The 17162-nt window shown below is 43.9% G+C and overlaps 2 protein-coding genes across 2 annotated transcripts; one reads left to right on the top strand and one right to left on the bottom strand.

The window, feature by feature from the left end:
- Positions 1-516: 516 nt before the first annotated feature.
- LOC147970862 (uncharacterized) lies at positions 517-2790 on the bottom strand. Its single transcript, XM_087523685.1, has 3 exons — positions 1845-2790; positions 929-1002; positions 517-540 (listed from the first exon to the last, which is right to left on the bottom strand). The coding sequence occupies exons 1-3, from the start codon at positions 2788-2790 to the stop codon at positions 517-519; spliced, it is 1044 nt and encodes a 347-aa protein (XP_087379811.1).
- A 6559-nt stretch (positions 2791-9349) lies between these two features.
- LOC125508507 (large ribosomal subunit protein uL3) lies at positions 9350-11852 on the top strand. The gene is made up of 6 exons (XM_048673235.1): positions 9350-9474; positions 9684-9789; positions 10207-10317; positions 10519-10823; positions 10918-11327; positions 11421-11852. The coding sequence occupies exons 2-6, from the start codon at positions 9705-9707 to the stop codon at positions 11677-11679; spliced, it is 1170 nt and encodes a 389-aa protein (XP_048529192.1). The 5' UTR covers positions 9350-9474; positions 9684-9704; the 3' UTR covers positions 11680-11852.
- The last annotated feature ends 5310 nt before the right edge of the window (positions 11853-17162 follow it).

Below are 17162 nucleotides of genomic sequence, written 5' to 3'. Positions count from 1 at the left end.
GCATAAGAGAAAAACCAAGCATTCAAGAGGTGATTCACCCAACAAGTGTTGTCACCAAGCATAGCATATGGTTTTACAAAGAAGTGTGGCATGGCATTTAAGCATATAAACTGAGCACAATCAAGGACATCATGGAAACAAGCATGCAAATGGGAGGTGAAGATGCTAATATGTGTGACAAGTGAACAAGCATCTACCTCACGGTCATAGCAAGCATGCATAAAACACTCAACAAATGGTCTATGGTATGCATAGGAATCATTCCGAACACCAAATATAATGATATGTCTAAACACATGGGGCAAGTGCAAGACAATCCAAGCATAATGTGCATATGGTGTAGTGAAGATATCATGGCACTCAACACAAAGGAAGGAGCAATTGTTCAATATGTATGAGGCAATCAAGTCAATCATGTGCAAAGCATGGAAATGGATGCCATCACCCGTAAGAAACGAGCAAGTATGAGTCATCGGTGATGCAACATAAGCAAGCATATCAATCATGTCATGCAAGCTAGTGGAGCGAAGATGCAACACACTAGAGGATATCATGGCAATCATGTCATGTGAGCAAATAATAGGCATAAGCAATGCACATGACATATCGCAGGCACGAACACAAAGCAGGATCATAGTATCATCATAGGCATGGGGCACAAAGAAAACATGGTAATAACAAGTGATATCTCCACCAAGCTTGCAAATACACATACACGTACTAGAATCAATCATCATGTGTAATGCAAAGCATGGGTCACAAACGCATGGCAAAGGCATAGGAATGAGCGTATCATGCAAAGTGAGCATGGCAATATGGGCATAAAGTGAGAAGTGGTAAATAACCCATAACCATGTGAGGGTCGTGTATAAGAGATGTGCAAAGTCTTACGTGAAGGGAGTGGTGGTAAGGACAATCCACGGGATGCCAAGTCATCATTGCTTTCTAGAGCTCGTTTCGTCAACTCATGGGATTGTGAGGTTGACGAGTGTTCATGGGTACCTACACAAAAGAGACACAAACGGAACAAAGTGTGTGCGTGGTAAATGTACACATCATCCATCATGATGTGTATGTGCATGTGAGAGTTAGCACAAGATAAGCATTGCTCGAAGAAATTGGATGCATGGTATATGAACATGTCATCCATCATGAAAGAATAGTTGTTATGTATAACACGATGGGGACATAAATTGAGCAAACAAGTATATGGCACATCAATAGCATGGTTATTCATGGGGATCGTATGGTGCACACAATCATGGGAATCATGCCAAGTAAGGATGTAGCAAAATCTCCTAATGGGTATGAGGAAACTATGGGGGTCTCCTCATGAGCAATAGCGGAAGCATAATATGGAGAAAATGGACAACATCCAAAACAATGCATATCCGAAGCTAGGTGGTCATGGCATGGCATGTGAGATAAATGATGCAAAGGAATCATATCAATATCATCACAAGAAAAACAAATGCTAATAACCATGGGCTTGTCATCTATGCCATAGGTGCAAATTGGGTTTATTTTAATGGCATATGCATAGTCACTATGATGAGATTGCAAATATGACATATGATGGATCTCATGCATAGCATATGACAAGTCAAGCGGATTTTCAAACATGATGTGACCAAGAGAATTATCACAAGAAATCATATGTAACATGGCATCACAACTACTAGACTCCTCATGGAAATCATCGAACTCATCATAAATGGGTAAATCAACGCATGGGGAAATCATACAAGCATGAAGCATGGTAATAGGTGGATCAACGTCATGCAAGCAATCAATATCAAGAACGTCCACTAGTGGGACAAGAGCATCACCTTCACCTATGTTACCTTTCTCATTCCACTCATGTGGTGTAGATGAGGTGGCAAAGACCAAATGGTGGTCATCATCTTCATCTTGATGGAACCATGTGGGGGGTGCATCATATTCCACCATGGCCATCGTCTTGTCCAAAGGAAGGACGAAGTCATCATGTATCGGCGCGTCATCATATATGGGACGTAGCACCAAATGAGAAGACACAATAGAGGTAGAGGTCAAGTCGTTAGAGTTGAAAGTGGCCTCACATGACCTATCAACTATCTCACTCTCTCTATGTGGTGGTTCACTCACTCCCTCAAGGTAGGTGCACTCAAACTCACATATGGTGGAGTCACTCATCTCACTCAAGTGGTGGGGGTTGTGGCTCTCCTCACATGGGAGTTGTGGCAACTCGTCATATATGGGGCTAGTGGTGAAGTCACTCTCACTCTCAATATGGTGGCACAAGTCACTCAAGTCATCATATGCCGCCGTGGTCGAAGGGAAAATCCCATGCTCAACCATCTCCCTTGAGGGGCTTCTGAAGATGGAAGTGTCGCCCTCGCTCATAGGTGATCGCCTTGGACTTGATGATGTTGAAGTAGGCGTACTTGTCGGAGGTAGGCGAAGATGTCGTACGTCGAAAGGCGAAGATGCCTTGATAACACTTGGCGAAGATGCCGAAGTGGTGGTCGTAGTCGTAGCTCCGTCTTGGTGGTGCTTGTCTCGCGGTCTTCTCTTGTAGTCCTGAATGTTTTCTTGACGGTGTCGCGTGGTACTTGCATCTTGTGGCCGTAACGAAGCCTTGCGACTTGAGCTTCTCCGCCGTGAGGATGACGAAGAGGAAGAAGACTTGTAGTTGGCCCACACGTGTCGGATGTCATCCAATTGTGCGTCCAACTTGGTGTCGATGTAGTCCCTTGTCCGTGCTTCGCGTTGGTAAATGTCTACAGTGAGTCGCTCAATGCCTCGCATTGCTCGTTGTAGTCCGAAGATGGGCGTTTGGGTGATGTAGTTGTTCGCGCCGTCCTTGTCGTGGAAGACCGGAGATGAAATGCCTTGCCTATGCATCACAAGACTCGAGCAAATGTGAGTGGAAGAAAGGAAATAACTAGACCAATGTACCTTACCCAATGTTGAAGATGGATCAATGATCACTCAATAATGTAATAAGGAAATAGCACAATTGGTACCGGATCTTGTCGATTCTCACACCTACACAAGTAAGGCTTATGGTGGAGCTCGGTGAGGATAGTGGCACAAAAATTTGATGCAAATTGTTAGCAAGAGTCAATAATGTTGGAAAAGATTCACAAATTCGCAAGTGAAACAAGTAGACCAATAGTAATATGTGGCACATGGAAACACACACACGGATAGATAAATGGGGTCGTGCAACCAAGGAATGAGCACAAAATGTGGAATCCATGGAAAACGCTTGTGTTGCACAACTCAAGAGAGACGCCAGCACGATTGCTCAATAGGCGGATATGACACTTGTGCACAACCTATAAGATGCAAAGTGTATGAGCTTTCTATCCCAAGTATGCTATGTGTATGATGTTCCGGTGTTTCGCATATGATGATCCAAGATGATCAATATGGTAGTATGGTATGCAATGTGGGATGCTATGGCTCTTGCTTACTAGCTTCTTTGGTCTCTTTTCTTTTGCTTAAAAGCTTATTCTCTCTCTTTTGAAATGGCCACTATGCGAAATGCACAAACCAAGATAGCGATTTTGTATATGCGGGAACAATCTTGTGACACAAGAGATGATATGATGCCAAGATGATACCAATATGATATGGTATATATGCAATGGAAGGTACGGATCACTAATGTGCACAAGTAACATTGCCGGCAATACTCAAATGGCTAGTCTCGATAGGCAAGTGACGCAAAATGGGCTAAGGGGTTAACAATGTAATGGCAAGAATGTACAATGATGGGATACCACAATACCCAAGATGATATAGAGGCTACCGTTCTTGCTTACGGTTAGGGTGTCAAAATGGTGAAGTGGTCAATGTCAATGACGACCTCGTGGCGATGATGAGTGGCGGTGGTTTGATGTAGATACCAAGATGATGTAGACCCGTCCCTAAGTAGCCGAAACACCTTAGGAAACGGTAAAAACCGCAAACTCAAAATCTCATACGGAAAATGTCAAATGGTGGAAGCGGAAATGGCAATGCGGAAGTGGTGGTGGTGGTTGATGAAGAAGCAACCGTCCCTAAGTAGCCGAAACACCTTAGGAGACTCAAGTCACCACTCAAACAACCGCAAAAGCTATATGGAGCAAAAAGGGTTAGGTTGCGGAAGGCTATGGTGGTTTTGCGGATGATATGGTGGAGGGCCTAGGCAAAGATGCCAAAATGTCAAAAATTTGATGGAGTCAAATGGTGATGGAACCTATCTAGGTGGATGGGGGATGTCAATGGCTACTCAACGAGCTAAAGAACACGAAAATCGGACTCCGGATGTGGAAATTATGGCCGAAACGGTGAAGTGCTCGTGGCTGGCCTGGGAGGGCCGTGCGCACGGGGGTAGGAGCCCGTGGGCACGGGGTCCCGTGCGCACGGTACACACCGAGGGCACGGGGTCAACTGGGACACGCGTGTTTGGCGGAGTTCTTCCCGATCTGGGCTCCAAATGGATGGATCTCGTTGTTGGGGTTTAGCTGGGGGTATGGGGTGGTATGGGAGGGTGGGGGTGGGCAAAAACCAAGTGGCTGAAGCGCACTGGAAGGGTCGTGCGCACGAGGTCTGCGAAGCCCGTGTGCACGGGGTCCCGATGGCCCGTGTGCACGGGGTCCCGAAGGAGCGGACGAACAGCTTCGGATCCATGGCAAATCTCGAATCTGAGGTCAAAATCGAAGGATGGAAGGTATGGGAAGGTGGAGAAAAGCTAGATCCACTTGAAACCAAGCAAATCCATGGATCAAATCCAACAAAACCTCATCAAACCAACAAATCACAAAAACAATTGAGGCTATTTTTGGTGGGGAATTTTCGAAATTGGGACAAAAACAACAAAACTAGGCTAGAAAACAAAGAGGGGGGCTCCCATTTCATGATCAACGTGGCTCTTGATACCAAGATGTTGTAGGGTGGAACCCTAAGTGGAGATCTTTCACACATTGGAGGGTTAATCCCCAAGAACAATATGAACACAAGAGAGAAAACAAGAGGAACACTCAAGAACAAGTCCAATCACACATCCACTAGACCAACAAACACACAAGATCCACAAGGTACATGAACAATCAAAGGGAAACAAGATACATGGTAGAGTTCATCCCAAATCCTATGAAGGAGATGAGGGCTTGATGATCTAGATAGATCCTTCCCTAGATGGGGGCTTTATCCACTAGGGATCTTCTCCAATGGAGGTCTTGTACTCCAATGGAGTCTTCTCTCTCAAGAGGAATCCCACAAAAGGGAGGTACATGAGCTAAGCTCTAATATCTAGATCTATTATTAGCTTCCCCTAAATGGAGGAGGAAGGGGAGTATATATAGGTTCAAGGGATGAAGGGGTAAGTAGGGACGAGATGGGGATATAAGGGTCAAGCCCAACAGCCACATATAGGGGCCCCCGTGTGCACGGGGTAAGTGGTGCCCGTGCGCACGGGGTATCCAGAGACCAGACGTATGAGCCCGTGCGCACGGGGTCTTCAGGACCGCTAGCCTGGGAGGCCCGTGGGTACGGGGTCGGAGGGGCCCGTGCGCACGGGGTCGCCTGGGAGCTGCTGCCTTCTTCTTGGCGCTTCCTTCTCCGCTTCCAGGCTTCCCTTTTGAATGGTGTAGATGTTCTCTTCTTCTTGGACTCCTTCTCGATGAATGTGTAGCTCCGCTCACACCTATGTATGCACACGAGAGAGGGGTCAAGTAGTATACCATTCTCGAAAGATACAAGTGGACACGTGTAAAGGAGATGATTCACCTTTGTATGTATGAAGTAGATGTGGCACGTGTCACTTGCCAAATGGACTCTTGACATGACGATGTTCATAGGATGCTCCGCATCACACACTCTCCCTTTTCGTTGCTATGCATCACCATGATCTTATGTGTGCGCGTAGAATTTTTTTGAAATTACTATGTTCTCCAACATTAATTTTATACCAAATATAGTGCTAATAATAGAATTAACACGCAGATAATAACATACCTAATATTCACATGCACTTAATATACTGCCTAAATATTAACATATGTTGCACGTGCGCATTGACTAGTAAACTTAAGTTAGCGTTCACCTGACAATGTGTTCGTTTGACACAAAATATTATGATTTATTCTTTGATGACCAAGGATGTATAAATGATTGTCATGTCCTCATCAACTACGATATCCTAATATTCGGAAAACGTGATCAACAACAACGCTTGAGCAGGTCTGAGAGGCAAGACCGGAACCTATTGTTTACCGTTTATCATTTCACACGTGCATGTGAGTTTTCACTGAATCACATATTCCAGGATCATATCAGTTATAACATGGAATATAAACTCTTAACTATTGCTACTATTGGACTATCTTTTTTATACACGTGAATTTTCACGCGCACGTTTACTAGTTTCTTGGAAAAAATGTGAAGAATTTTACTAAAAACGCAAATAATTTTTGAAAATGTAAACAAATCTCTAAATTTAGACAAACCTTTAAAACGTGAACAATTATTTATATACATCAAACAATTTAAAATGTGTATTGAACATTTTTACAATATACGTTGAACAAGTTTAAATACACATTAAACATTTATATGATATACGCCGAACAATTTTGGAAATATACATTGAACATTTTTATGATATATGCTGAACAATTTCCTAAATATATTGTCAATATTTTTGCGATACTCGGTGAACTCTTTCTGTAATACACAAAAAGAGAAGAAAAAGAAACAATAAAAAATTATAAGAAACAGGGAAAGCTAAAAAGCAATAAATATTGTGAATAAAAAGCAAAAAGTGAAGAAAAGAAAAAAAGAAGAAGAAGAAGAAAAACTGGGGGAAAAATTATTAAGTAAAACTACAGAAAAAATTCTCAAAACTGGCCAGAAACCTTATAGGTTCCCAAACCGGGATCCCTCAGCAAGGAAAACAACAACTATGCCTGGGCCGGCCCAACTGAACGCGACATATGGCTCGCTTCAGGGATAGCTCATCTGTTTGCTGCTGATGTAGCTGAAAAAAAAATCTGTTTGCCAGGCGTCAAATAGGGATTGTCCTCAACAAACCACGAAATCATTAATTGAGAAGTACTCTTTACAAATATCACTCCCATCTCGTCAGGTTTCAACAAGTGGTCTTAGAAATTTTCTCTTTTTGCGTAGATCTGTTTATTCAAAATGTTTTATCTCTTAAACCGTATGTCCAAATCTCGAAGCATTTTCACCGTTGGATTTTCCGTGTCGAAATCTTCAAAACTAGATTCCATATTGGCAAGTTTTAACGAATTTTTTAAGAAAAAAGGACAAAAAACCGAACCGGGAGCACCGTATTTTTTCCTTTCCGAAAGAGACGGACGTGCCTCTCGCGCGAGCAAAACTGTACCTCTTGAAAAAAAGAAAACACGTTTTTCCGTTTCTGAGAGGCACGACTGTGCCTCTCGCGAAAGCACAACCGTGCTTCTCGCTCGAGCAAAACCGTGCCTCTGCGAAAGGAAAAAAACGAAAAACTTATTTTTTTTCCGTTTTTCCAGAGGCATGGCCGTGCCTCTCGCGAAAGCACAACCGTGTCTCTCGCGGAAGCAAAACCGTGCCTCTTGCAGAAGAAAAAAAATAAAACGTGCCTTTTTTCTTTTATGAGAGGCACGGCCGTACCTCTCATGAAAAGACAACTGTGCCTCTCGTGGAAGTAAAACAGTGCCTCTCACGGAAGAAAGAAAACAGAAAACACATTTTTTTCGTTTCTGAGAGGCACGGCCGTGCCTCTTGCAGAAGCAAAACCATGCCTCTCGCGGAAGCAAACCCGTGCCTCTCGCGAAAGCAAAATAAAAAAGAAAACACATTTTTGCCCATGATTTTTTTTTTTGATTTTTTGTCTAAAAGCTAAAGAAGACCTTTTTTCATTTTTGCGAACCGTTTTCAAGTAGTGAACTTAAAAAAAAGCATGAACTTTTCTCAATGCTGTGGCACTTATTTTCCAAATTTTGTAAACCTTTTTTAAAATGTTGAACTTCTTTACTTTTGTGAACCTTTTCCTTTTTTTAAAATGTCAATAGTCAACTCTCTGTTGTCAACAATCAATGATCGATGGTTGCCTGGTCAATGGGCGCAGGTCCACCAGCTAACCGATTTAAAACAAAACGTAGCTGGGCCGGTCGATATCTTGCGTGTGAGTGACAATTATCTTATCTGACGTCAATTAGAAGCTCTCGCAAAGGAAGGAGGTGTGGTTGGAGCGCCAATTATCATATCTCGTGCCAATTAGAAGCTCTTGTGAAGAAGGGGTTGTGGCTAGGAATTAAGCTTAATGGCAAACAAATCGATTTTTTTGGGTGTGCGTTTAATTTCTAACCCTAGTGTGGTGGCCGCCGCCATTGGCACCTGCACGGTTGCAAGCCTGCAATACTGCACAGATGCATCCATTACATTCCTTAGCTTATATAATTTCCAAGAGCTGAGACTTCATGCACAACTCCTTTGAAATACAATAAAAAAATCCAGTAAAAATCATTTCTATAAATTAAATAACACGCAGAGCAAACATTCTATGGATCACAATCTTATAAAAATTAAAGGAGCCCTAAACTTCCACGCATTAGACAAAACAAGCCCATGCAAACCGCGAAGGAGTAAAACTCCTATTTGTCACCTTCAACGTTGGTCATAGTGCTTTTTGTAAACCGATGCACACCCATGTAGGTATTTTTTTCACTGGTTTTTTGAAGAAGCTTTTTATGATTGTTCTGATACATGCGGAAAATAAAAAAAAATCCAGAGCAAACCTTCTATGAATCACAATCTTATAAAAATTAAAGGAGCCCTAAATTTTCACGCATTAGACAAAACAAGCCCATGCAAACCGTGAAGGTGTACAACTCCTATTTGTCGCCTTAAACGTCGGTTACAGTGTTTTTTGTAAACCGATGCATACCCGTGTACGTATTTTTTACTAGTTTTTTAGGGAAGCTTTTCATGATTGTTCTGATTCCTGCGGAAATGTAAACCGACGCACACCCATGCACAATACAACTCCCATGTGAAAAACAAAAAAGAAAAAAACTGTAAAAAGAACCGGTTAAGAAGCCGAAAATGCGTACGGGAAATAAAAAATCCAAAGAAAACACCCAAAACATGACACGTGACGGCGACTGAGAGCGTATCAAATGGGGCGCTCTCAGCCCACCCAAGTGATCTTTGCCAGGCTCGGAGCGCTCGTCAACTAGTTGCGCCAACAAACCCACATCGATACGTGTTGGAAAAAGGTAAAGGAACAAAAAAAGAGGGCCCATTGGGTTCCAGCCCAGCCCAAATTTAGTACGGTTGGATGCACGCACCCAGCCCACCAAGCCCGGCATTCCCGTCGGACCCAAGCCGAACCCTCGCATTCCGCAGTGATATATAAATAGCAGCACTAGGGTTACCCGCTTCGCCTTCTGCACACAGCCTGCGCCGCCGCCGCCGCCGCCGTCCGCTCTACCCCAGGTAAGCAAGCGCTACAATCCCTCCTGCCTCTTCCACGATCTGCAGCTGCCGAACCCATTACTTCCGCGTAGTTCCTTCGCGGAGGTCATATTCCCCGGCTGTTGTGTCGTTCAGCGTTGATCGACCGGGACTCGGGCGCGTTTGGTCTTTGCAGTTTGCGGCTCTAATGGTTGCAGATCTAATTGTTTTGGCTGTTTCTGGCATTGCAGGTAAGGAAGGGAGGAGCGGCGATGTCGCACCGCAAGTTCGAGCACCCGAGGCACGGTTCCCTCGGCTTCCTCCCCAGGAAGCGCTGCTCTCGCCACCGCGGAAAGGGTATGCACACCGAGTAACACTTGCATTAGGGCACCTATTCCATGGCAGCCCGTTTCTTTCCATGCTGATGTTATTGAGTGTGGTTTTCACACATAGCCTATGGTCTATCTCATCGTGCTTGTAAGGTTGTTTGATTCGGATGTACTATATGTTTTGTTGATACACTATATTGGGTCCTGTAAATAGTAGCAAATGGTGCTTCACACCTTTCTAGAATTTAATTGCCAACTTCAGTAGTGTCAAATGGTTTTCATTCCCTGGAACTGTCTTAAAAATCCCTTGCACATCTATTCTTCCTTCAAATAAGGCAATTCTATTAAAATTGCTGTTACCCTGTAACTATTTGTTTCCTTCGTTTTACAGTTCAGTGAATACTTATCTGTAGTCTGTCTTACTAGTCTGTTTTCTCTTATGCAGTGAAGGCCTTCCCCAAGGATGACCAACAGAAGCCTTGCCACCTCACTGCCTTCCTGGGCTACAAGGCTGGAATGACCCACATTGTTCGTGAGGTCGAGAAGCCTGGATCCAGTATGTCTAACCCTTCAATTATTCTAATCACGTTCGTTTCATTACTGAAAATAATGAACAGGAACAATTCTTGTTTTGTAAATAATACAGTAATATGACCTTCAAGTAGCACTGTAAATAGGGCCCTGCATGTTATATTTGCTTGATTGTTTGCTCTTGTTGATTCTTAAGATTGCTTATGGTTGTTGTTACATCTTGCAGAGCTCCACAAGAAGGAAACCTGTGAGGCTGTTACCATCATTGAGACCCCTCCTCTGGTCATTGTTGGTCTTGTGGCCTATGTGAAGACCCCTTGTGGCCTTCGCACTCTCAACTCTGTCTGGGCTCAGCACCTTAGCGAAGATGTGAGGAGAAGGTTCTACAAGAACTGGTGCAAGAGCAAGAAGAAGGCGTTCACAAAGTATGCCCTCAAGTATGACAGTGATGCGGGCAAGAAGGAAATCCAGTTGCAGCTTGAGAAAATGAAGAAGTATGCCACTATTGTCCGTGTTATTGCCCATACTCAGGTGTGATGGCCATTTCCCTGTTCATCTTGGTCAGTATTCTGTTTATTGTAAAATGTTTAACTCACCATTGCTATGCCATTTTTCTGAATATCAGATTAGGAAGATGAAAGGCTTGAAACAGAAGAAGGCTCACCTCATGGAGATCCAGATTAATGGTGGCACCATCGCAGACAAGGTTGACTATGGCTACAAGTTCTTTGAGAAGGAAGTCCCAGTTGAAGCGGTCTTCCAGAAAGATGAAATGGTTGACATCATTGGTGTCACCAAGGGTAAGGGGTACGAAGGTGTCGTCACTCGCTGGGGTGTGACCCGCCTTCCCCGCAAGACCCACAGGGGTCTCCGAAAGGTTGCCTGTATCGGTGCCTGGCATCCTGCTAGGGTTTCCTACACTGTTGCTCGTGCTGGTCAGAATGGTTACCACCACCGCACAGAGATGAACAAAAAGATTTACAAGATGGGCAAGTCTGGACAGGAGTCTCACGAGGCCTGCACTGAGTTTGACAGGTATCTTTGAGTGAATCTGACTAGGTGCATGCTATCATCTGTTGTGCTCTTGAACATTTTCCATGAAACTGACGGCCATGGTGGTGCTTGCAGGACTGAGAAGGACATCACCCCGATGGGTGGCTTCCCTCACTATGGTGTGGTGAAGGGTGACTACCTCATGATCAAGGGCTGCTGTGTGGGCCCTAAGAAGAGAGTGGTGACCCTCCGCCAGTCCCTGTTGAAGCAGACATCGCGGTTGGCCCTTGAGGAGATCAAGCTCAAGTTCATTGACACCTCATCCAAGTTCGGGCATGGCCGGTTCCAGACCACTGACGAGAAGCAGAAGTTCTACGGCAGGCTCAAGGCTTAGGCTGCGACAGATCTTATCCCATAGTGTTACCAGCTTTTTTTCTTGCTTTGTGGCAGATTGTTTGGGTATCGGTTTATGCATTGCAATTGCAACTCTGAGCTGCTGCGAATGTTGGAACTGATGAGGTTTATGCATTTTGAACTTTATAGTAATGCTATTTGCATGCCTTCAAATTTGGAAGCTAATGTTTCAGCTGCTGTAGCCTCTACGTGGACAATCGTGTTGCGTGTTTGTAGTCACGATCTGGTATCAATCCTATTCATGATCAGGGTCATGGCGCATAGAATGAAGGAAAATTTGGTTCAGAAAAAATTGTGCTTGTTCTCTGGCGAGGTCTGAACGAGGGCGTCTGAGAGCAATCTTCAAATTTCAGCCTCATGTTCATGCGTTCATTAATTTGTTCATTGATGTAAGCGGAAGGGAAGGAATTGTTCTTTATCAAAGGAAGCGGAAGGGAAGGAATTGTTCATCGAAGGAAGCGGAGGGAACGAAAGGCTTAGAGCATCTCTAGGAGCAGACGCTGTAAAAGAGCCCGACCCTATAATTCCGGCGACTATATGAATTTGGCCCATTTTTTGGGCCAGACTAGACCGAATACTTGCCCTGACCCGTAAATCGTTTATAATGGTCAGGAAAACACCCCTTGTGCAGTATATCTACGGGCTGTTGGGTGAAACCATATCCCCGCCGCCGCAATCCCTCTTCCCCCCTCCAATTTCTCATTGTCGGCAATCCAAATATGTCGCCTCACTCTGCTACCGCCAACGCATTTCTCATTGTCGGCAATCCAAATATGTCGCCTCACTCTGCTACCGCCAACGCATCCACCACCATGTGGCGCGGGATGTGGAGCTCCGGCCGTGGTGCCGGTGGAGGCGAGGACCCCGAGCGGAAGTGTTGGGTCGCTGCCGACGCGGCGAGGAACCGGTCCGCCCGGCGGTACACGAACCAGGGCCTTGAGCCATCACCGTCCCTCCTCCGTCGCGAGACAGAGTGGCAGGCTCAACTCTCCGGCGTCGGTCAAGAGGAAGGCGGAGGAGCTACCGCCGCTCCACGCAGAGGGAGGCGGAGGAGCTCCCGCCGCTCAGCGCGGTGAAGAGGGAGCCCGAGGCGGAGGAGCCGCGTGCCGATATCGCCGGGCCGCCGGGACGAGGAGATCAACCAACTTCTGTACGAGCAGGGCCTCGCCAAGGTGCGGGAGTTCGACGAGAAGATGGAGGCATGGCGCCGCGAAGCCGACGCGCAAGACTCCATGTACATCGACCTCATCTCCGACGATGATGACGAGTGATCGTCGCCACGCGAGCCCTCCGGGTGCGGCCGCCATGCTGCGGCGTGGCGGCCGCACCCGGAGGGCTCCGGTGAGCCCCATTTTGGGCATTAGGGTTAGGGGTAGGCGGCCTCCTCCGATCTAGTCTATGTAAAAATCAACTATGCATTGATCATCAAGTATCTATGGATGCACCTAGTTCTAATGTTTGTGTTCTTCTCTCTCGCGAAGTTTTATTTTCAATTTTTAAAGGTCCATTTGAGATTTCTGTTATGCCGCAGCTATTTTCGGCCCTTATCCGAGCGAAACTGCGAACTATAACCCCTTATAAGGGCTAGCCTTATAAGGGCTCTGCTAGAGATGCTTTTAGAAGATGTAAATGAAGAGCGTTCCGTAAACAAATCAGTGTCTTGTTCGAGTCAAGAATACCAATTCCATTTGTTGAACCATGGCCGATGAAATTAAGCTCCCTATCATAGCCGATGAAACTAAGCTCCCTATTCATATATTTGTGCCTTGTCACGAAGGCTTTCATGCCTAGATTTATTAATTTCAAATAACATTTACATCATCCAGTAAATAACGAGAGATAAAACTAGGGTTCAATCACATCTAGGTAAGGGCATCTTCAATGCCGACCTGCAAATTTTTCCATGCATCCGTCCGCATGGTTCTTACAAACAGGGCATGCACCACGTCCTCTGCGTGGTGCTTACAAATAGGGCATTGCGTTGATGTGGAGATACGACGATTAGCCAGAACATCGAAGAATGGTAGGATCTATGGATGAAGATTTTCACTTTACTTGGTACTTTCAGTCTCCATAGTTTCTTTCATATAGAACGAGGTGACAAACCGCTTGAGATAGAAGAACTAGGACTCAGACTGGCATAGGAATCTTCCCATTGTTTACGGTAGGCCGAACAAACACCAAAAACTCTAGATTATTTTGATTGCCATGCAACATGATCCACCGTGTCCTACTGAAGTATGGGAATTTGCAGAATAAATATATATATATATATATATATATATATATATATATATATATATAGTGTTACTATTCATCATCCGGGGTGCAGAATAAGTTATTCTTCACCCGAGGTAATCTTACGATCATTTCATAATTAAATTATGTTTCGAATTCAAATAGTTACATTCTTATTGATTCACTACGTAAAATTTGACATAAGAAAATAAAAATATAGGTCATAAGACAAGAAAATTTGCAGTTTATGTGTATTTTAGACTATGTTTTTACGTTTGTAATTTTACATAATATAAAATATTTTTTACGGCGATTATATATTTTTCTTACGGCCCCTTTTTGCGTTGAAAATAAGACAAAACTTACGGAACGTAAAATTACGGTGCATTGATGGTAAAATAGAGGGGGGGGGGTGAAGAATAACTATTCCTCACCCAGGGTGACGAATAGCGCGACCCGATATATATAGAGGATGGATTTGCTACCAATGATTACTAGGGTCACTGCTATCGGAACCATTCATTTACTTCGAGATTTGAACCTTTCTCAGGATAAGGTTTCCTATTCTTGGTTTACTGAAAATCATCAGACCAAAGGAGGAGCTTGGTTGAGGACTTTTATTGACGCCTGGACCGAAATGGCAACCTACATGGCTTTTTTTAATCAATGTTGAGGAAAGCCAGACACATGAGACCGCGTGTTGGGACATGCCATAGCCCCATTTTGGCAATCCTCTCTGCTGTCTTCAGGCTTTCCATTTATATAAAAAGTTCTATGAAATGTCAATGCTAGTGTGGTTGTCCTCTAGCTAGTGTCTCATGTGTTGTACTTGTACATTTTGTATTTGACAACTAAAACACTAGTGCTGCTTGTCCATCTAAAGTATTTTATGCCAATTCTTTAAACATATATTTCTAGTGATCTTAACAACATCAAGTGTTAGCGTCTAGATTAAATCATAATCCTTCTACCTCTAGAGCAACACACACACACACATACAATTGTGCAAGGTTCGGCAATGAAAAATAAAGGTTCCCGTGTCATTATACTAGCAAGAGATAGATAGATTGGGAAGGATGGGATAAAAAGTGCCCGGTCAAATAAAAGGAGTGCACACATACAATTGTGCAAGGTTTCGGTAATGAAAAATAAAGTTTCCCGTGTCAATCTATTGAGAGGAGGAGATAGATAGATAGATAGATAGATAGAGAGGGATGTGATAAAAGGTGCATGGTCAAATAAAAAGAGTGTACACATACCATTGTGCAAGGTTTGGAAATTGAAAATTAAAGGTTCCAGTGCAATGTTTGGGTAATCCTAATCCGTCTGTCTCTAGACCACCACCGCTCCCTCCTGACAAACAAACAAAGAAGAGAGAGAGAGAGAGAGAGAGAGAGAGAGAGAGGTTGGGAGTACATGATTGTCGGGAGTGGTGGCAGACCATCAAATGGAGATGCTTGATAAAGAATGGTACCCAAAAGGTTATAAGGTCCATGTAGAAAAGGTGGTCGGTCAAATAAAAAGAGTGCACACATACGATTGTTCAAGGGTTTGGACAATGAAAAATAAATGTTCCCATGTCGTTATAACAAGAGGAACAGATAGAGAGACGGGCAGGGTAAAAGGTGGCCTGTAAAAAAAGAGTCTACACATACAATCGTGTAAAGTTCGGCAATGAAAAATAAAGGTTCTCGTGTCATTATACTGATAGCAAGAGATAGATAGATTGGGAAGGATGGGATAAAAAAATTTCCAGTCAAATAAAAGGAGTGCACACATATGATTTTGCAAGGTTTGGGTAATGAAAAATAAAGTTTCTCGTGTCAATATACTGAGAGGAGGAGATAGATAGATAGAGAGGGATGTGATAAAAGGTGCCTGATCAAATAAAAAGTGTACACATACAATTGTGCAAGGTTTGGAAAATGAAAATTAAAGGTTCCAGTTGGAGTAAGATTAGGTTTAAACAACCCGCAAAAAAAGAATAGGTTTAAACAGCGATCAAGCTTGTCGTGTAATTAGACTAGGAAAGTGCTCCGTGTGAATTGGTCTTGTGGGTCGGTTGGGCCGGCTGTGTGTATATTTCTCCTACAAACCTTGCTATGCTACAAGCCTCTGCGTCTTTCGATCTGGCTCAAATGATTTATCTCACCGGCGTTTTTTCACTCTGCTCTACAAATGTTGGGCACGACTACAAAGACATCTCCATCTTCACATTCTTGCACAACTGCACTACAGAAGGCCCGTGCCCTGGAGAAGGGCTGGGTAGTAGTACTACATTGGATGACCTTGGTTTTGTCCCTAGTGTATGTGCTGCGTCTGACAAGCATGACATGGAGTACTTTCTACAGTGTGCATGAAACCGCGTTGTTCATAAGCTGAGTTAATGAATCAAAGCTTACCTAGCAGTGCTAGCCTTTGACTTCTGTTTGATACCGAAGAAAGGTCCGCATATAAAAACTGCTCAGTCAGTAAAACCCTAGGCTTATTATAGTTCATGCACGCAATTTTTTTAACAGCAGATCATGCACATACTTAGTTGCAGCGTAATTGCTCCAGTTCAGCAATCTTATGTGACGGCTTAGTGCCTTTGTCATGGTTTTGCATCCTATAGTTTTTTTTAGAGAAACATCCTATAGTTTCTATGTGGAAGTAGTATAACACTGAATGGATGAACCGTTTTAGTGTTATGGAGCGACGCGTCGCTCCTCTCAGGGCGATTCGGAAGGCGACGAACCCAAGTCTGTCGCGTTCCCCTCCCCTGGTCCTCCCACCCTTGCGGCATAATTGATGGGAAAATCATAGTAGTACAACAGCAGCATGAATCAATAGAACTAGAACCAAAACAAAAAATAAAAAATAAAACACAACAATAAGGAAGAGCTTAATCCACTACGTTGTGTCAATGCAGAGATCCTCATCTCCATTCCAGCTAATCCATGCAGCACACACAACTCATGCAGATGGGGAGGTAGCTTTTTTGCGGGGGCAGAGAGGGAGGTAGCTTTTTTGGCGGGGGCAGAGAGGGAGGTAGCTAATCCATGCAACACACTTAGCTAATGCACACACCGTCAATTTACTTTAGTGCTAGTAGCTGGAGGCATGGCTCTCTGACCCTGACAATTCATAAACCATAGAAGCAGTTATTTAATAAAAAGGATTAGAACTGTGATGGGAGAGGAAATAAATCATCGATATGAACGGGCACCCAAATTTGAACCATGA

This window comes from Triticum urartu, chromosome 5A (assembly GCF_056163025.1).
Source record: "Triticum urartu cultivar PI428250 chromosome 5A, HENAU_Tu73, whole genome shotgun sequence".
NCBI lineage: Eukaryota > Viridiplantae > Streptophyta > Magnoliopsida > Poales > Poaceae > Triticum > Triticum urartu.
The sequence above is the reverse complement of the archived record's forward strand: the minus strand, read 5'-3'. Positions and strand labels throughout refer to the sequence as shown.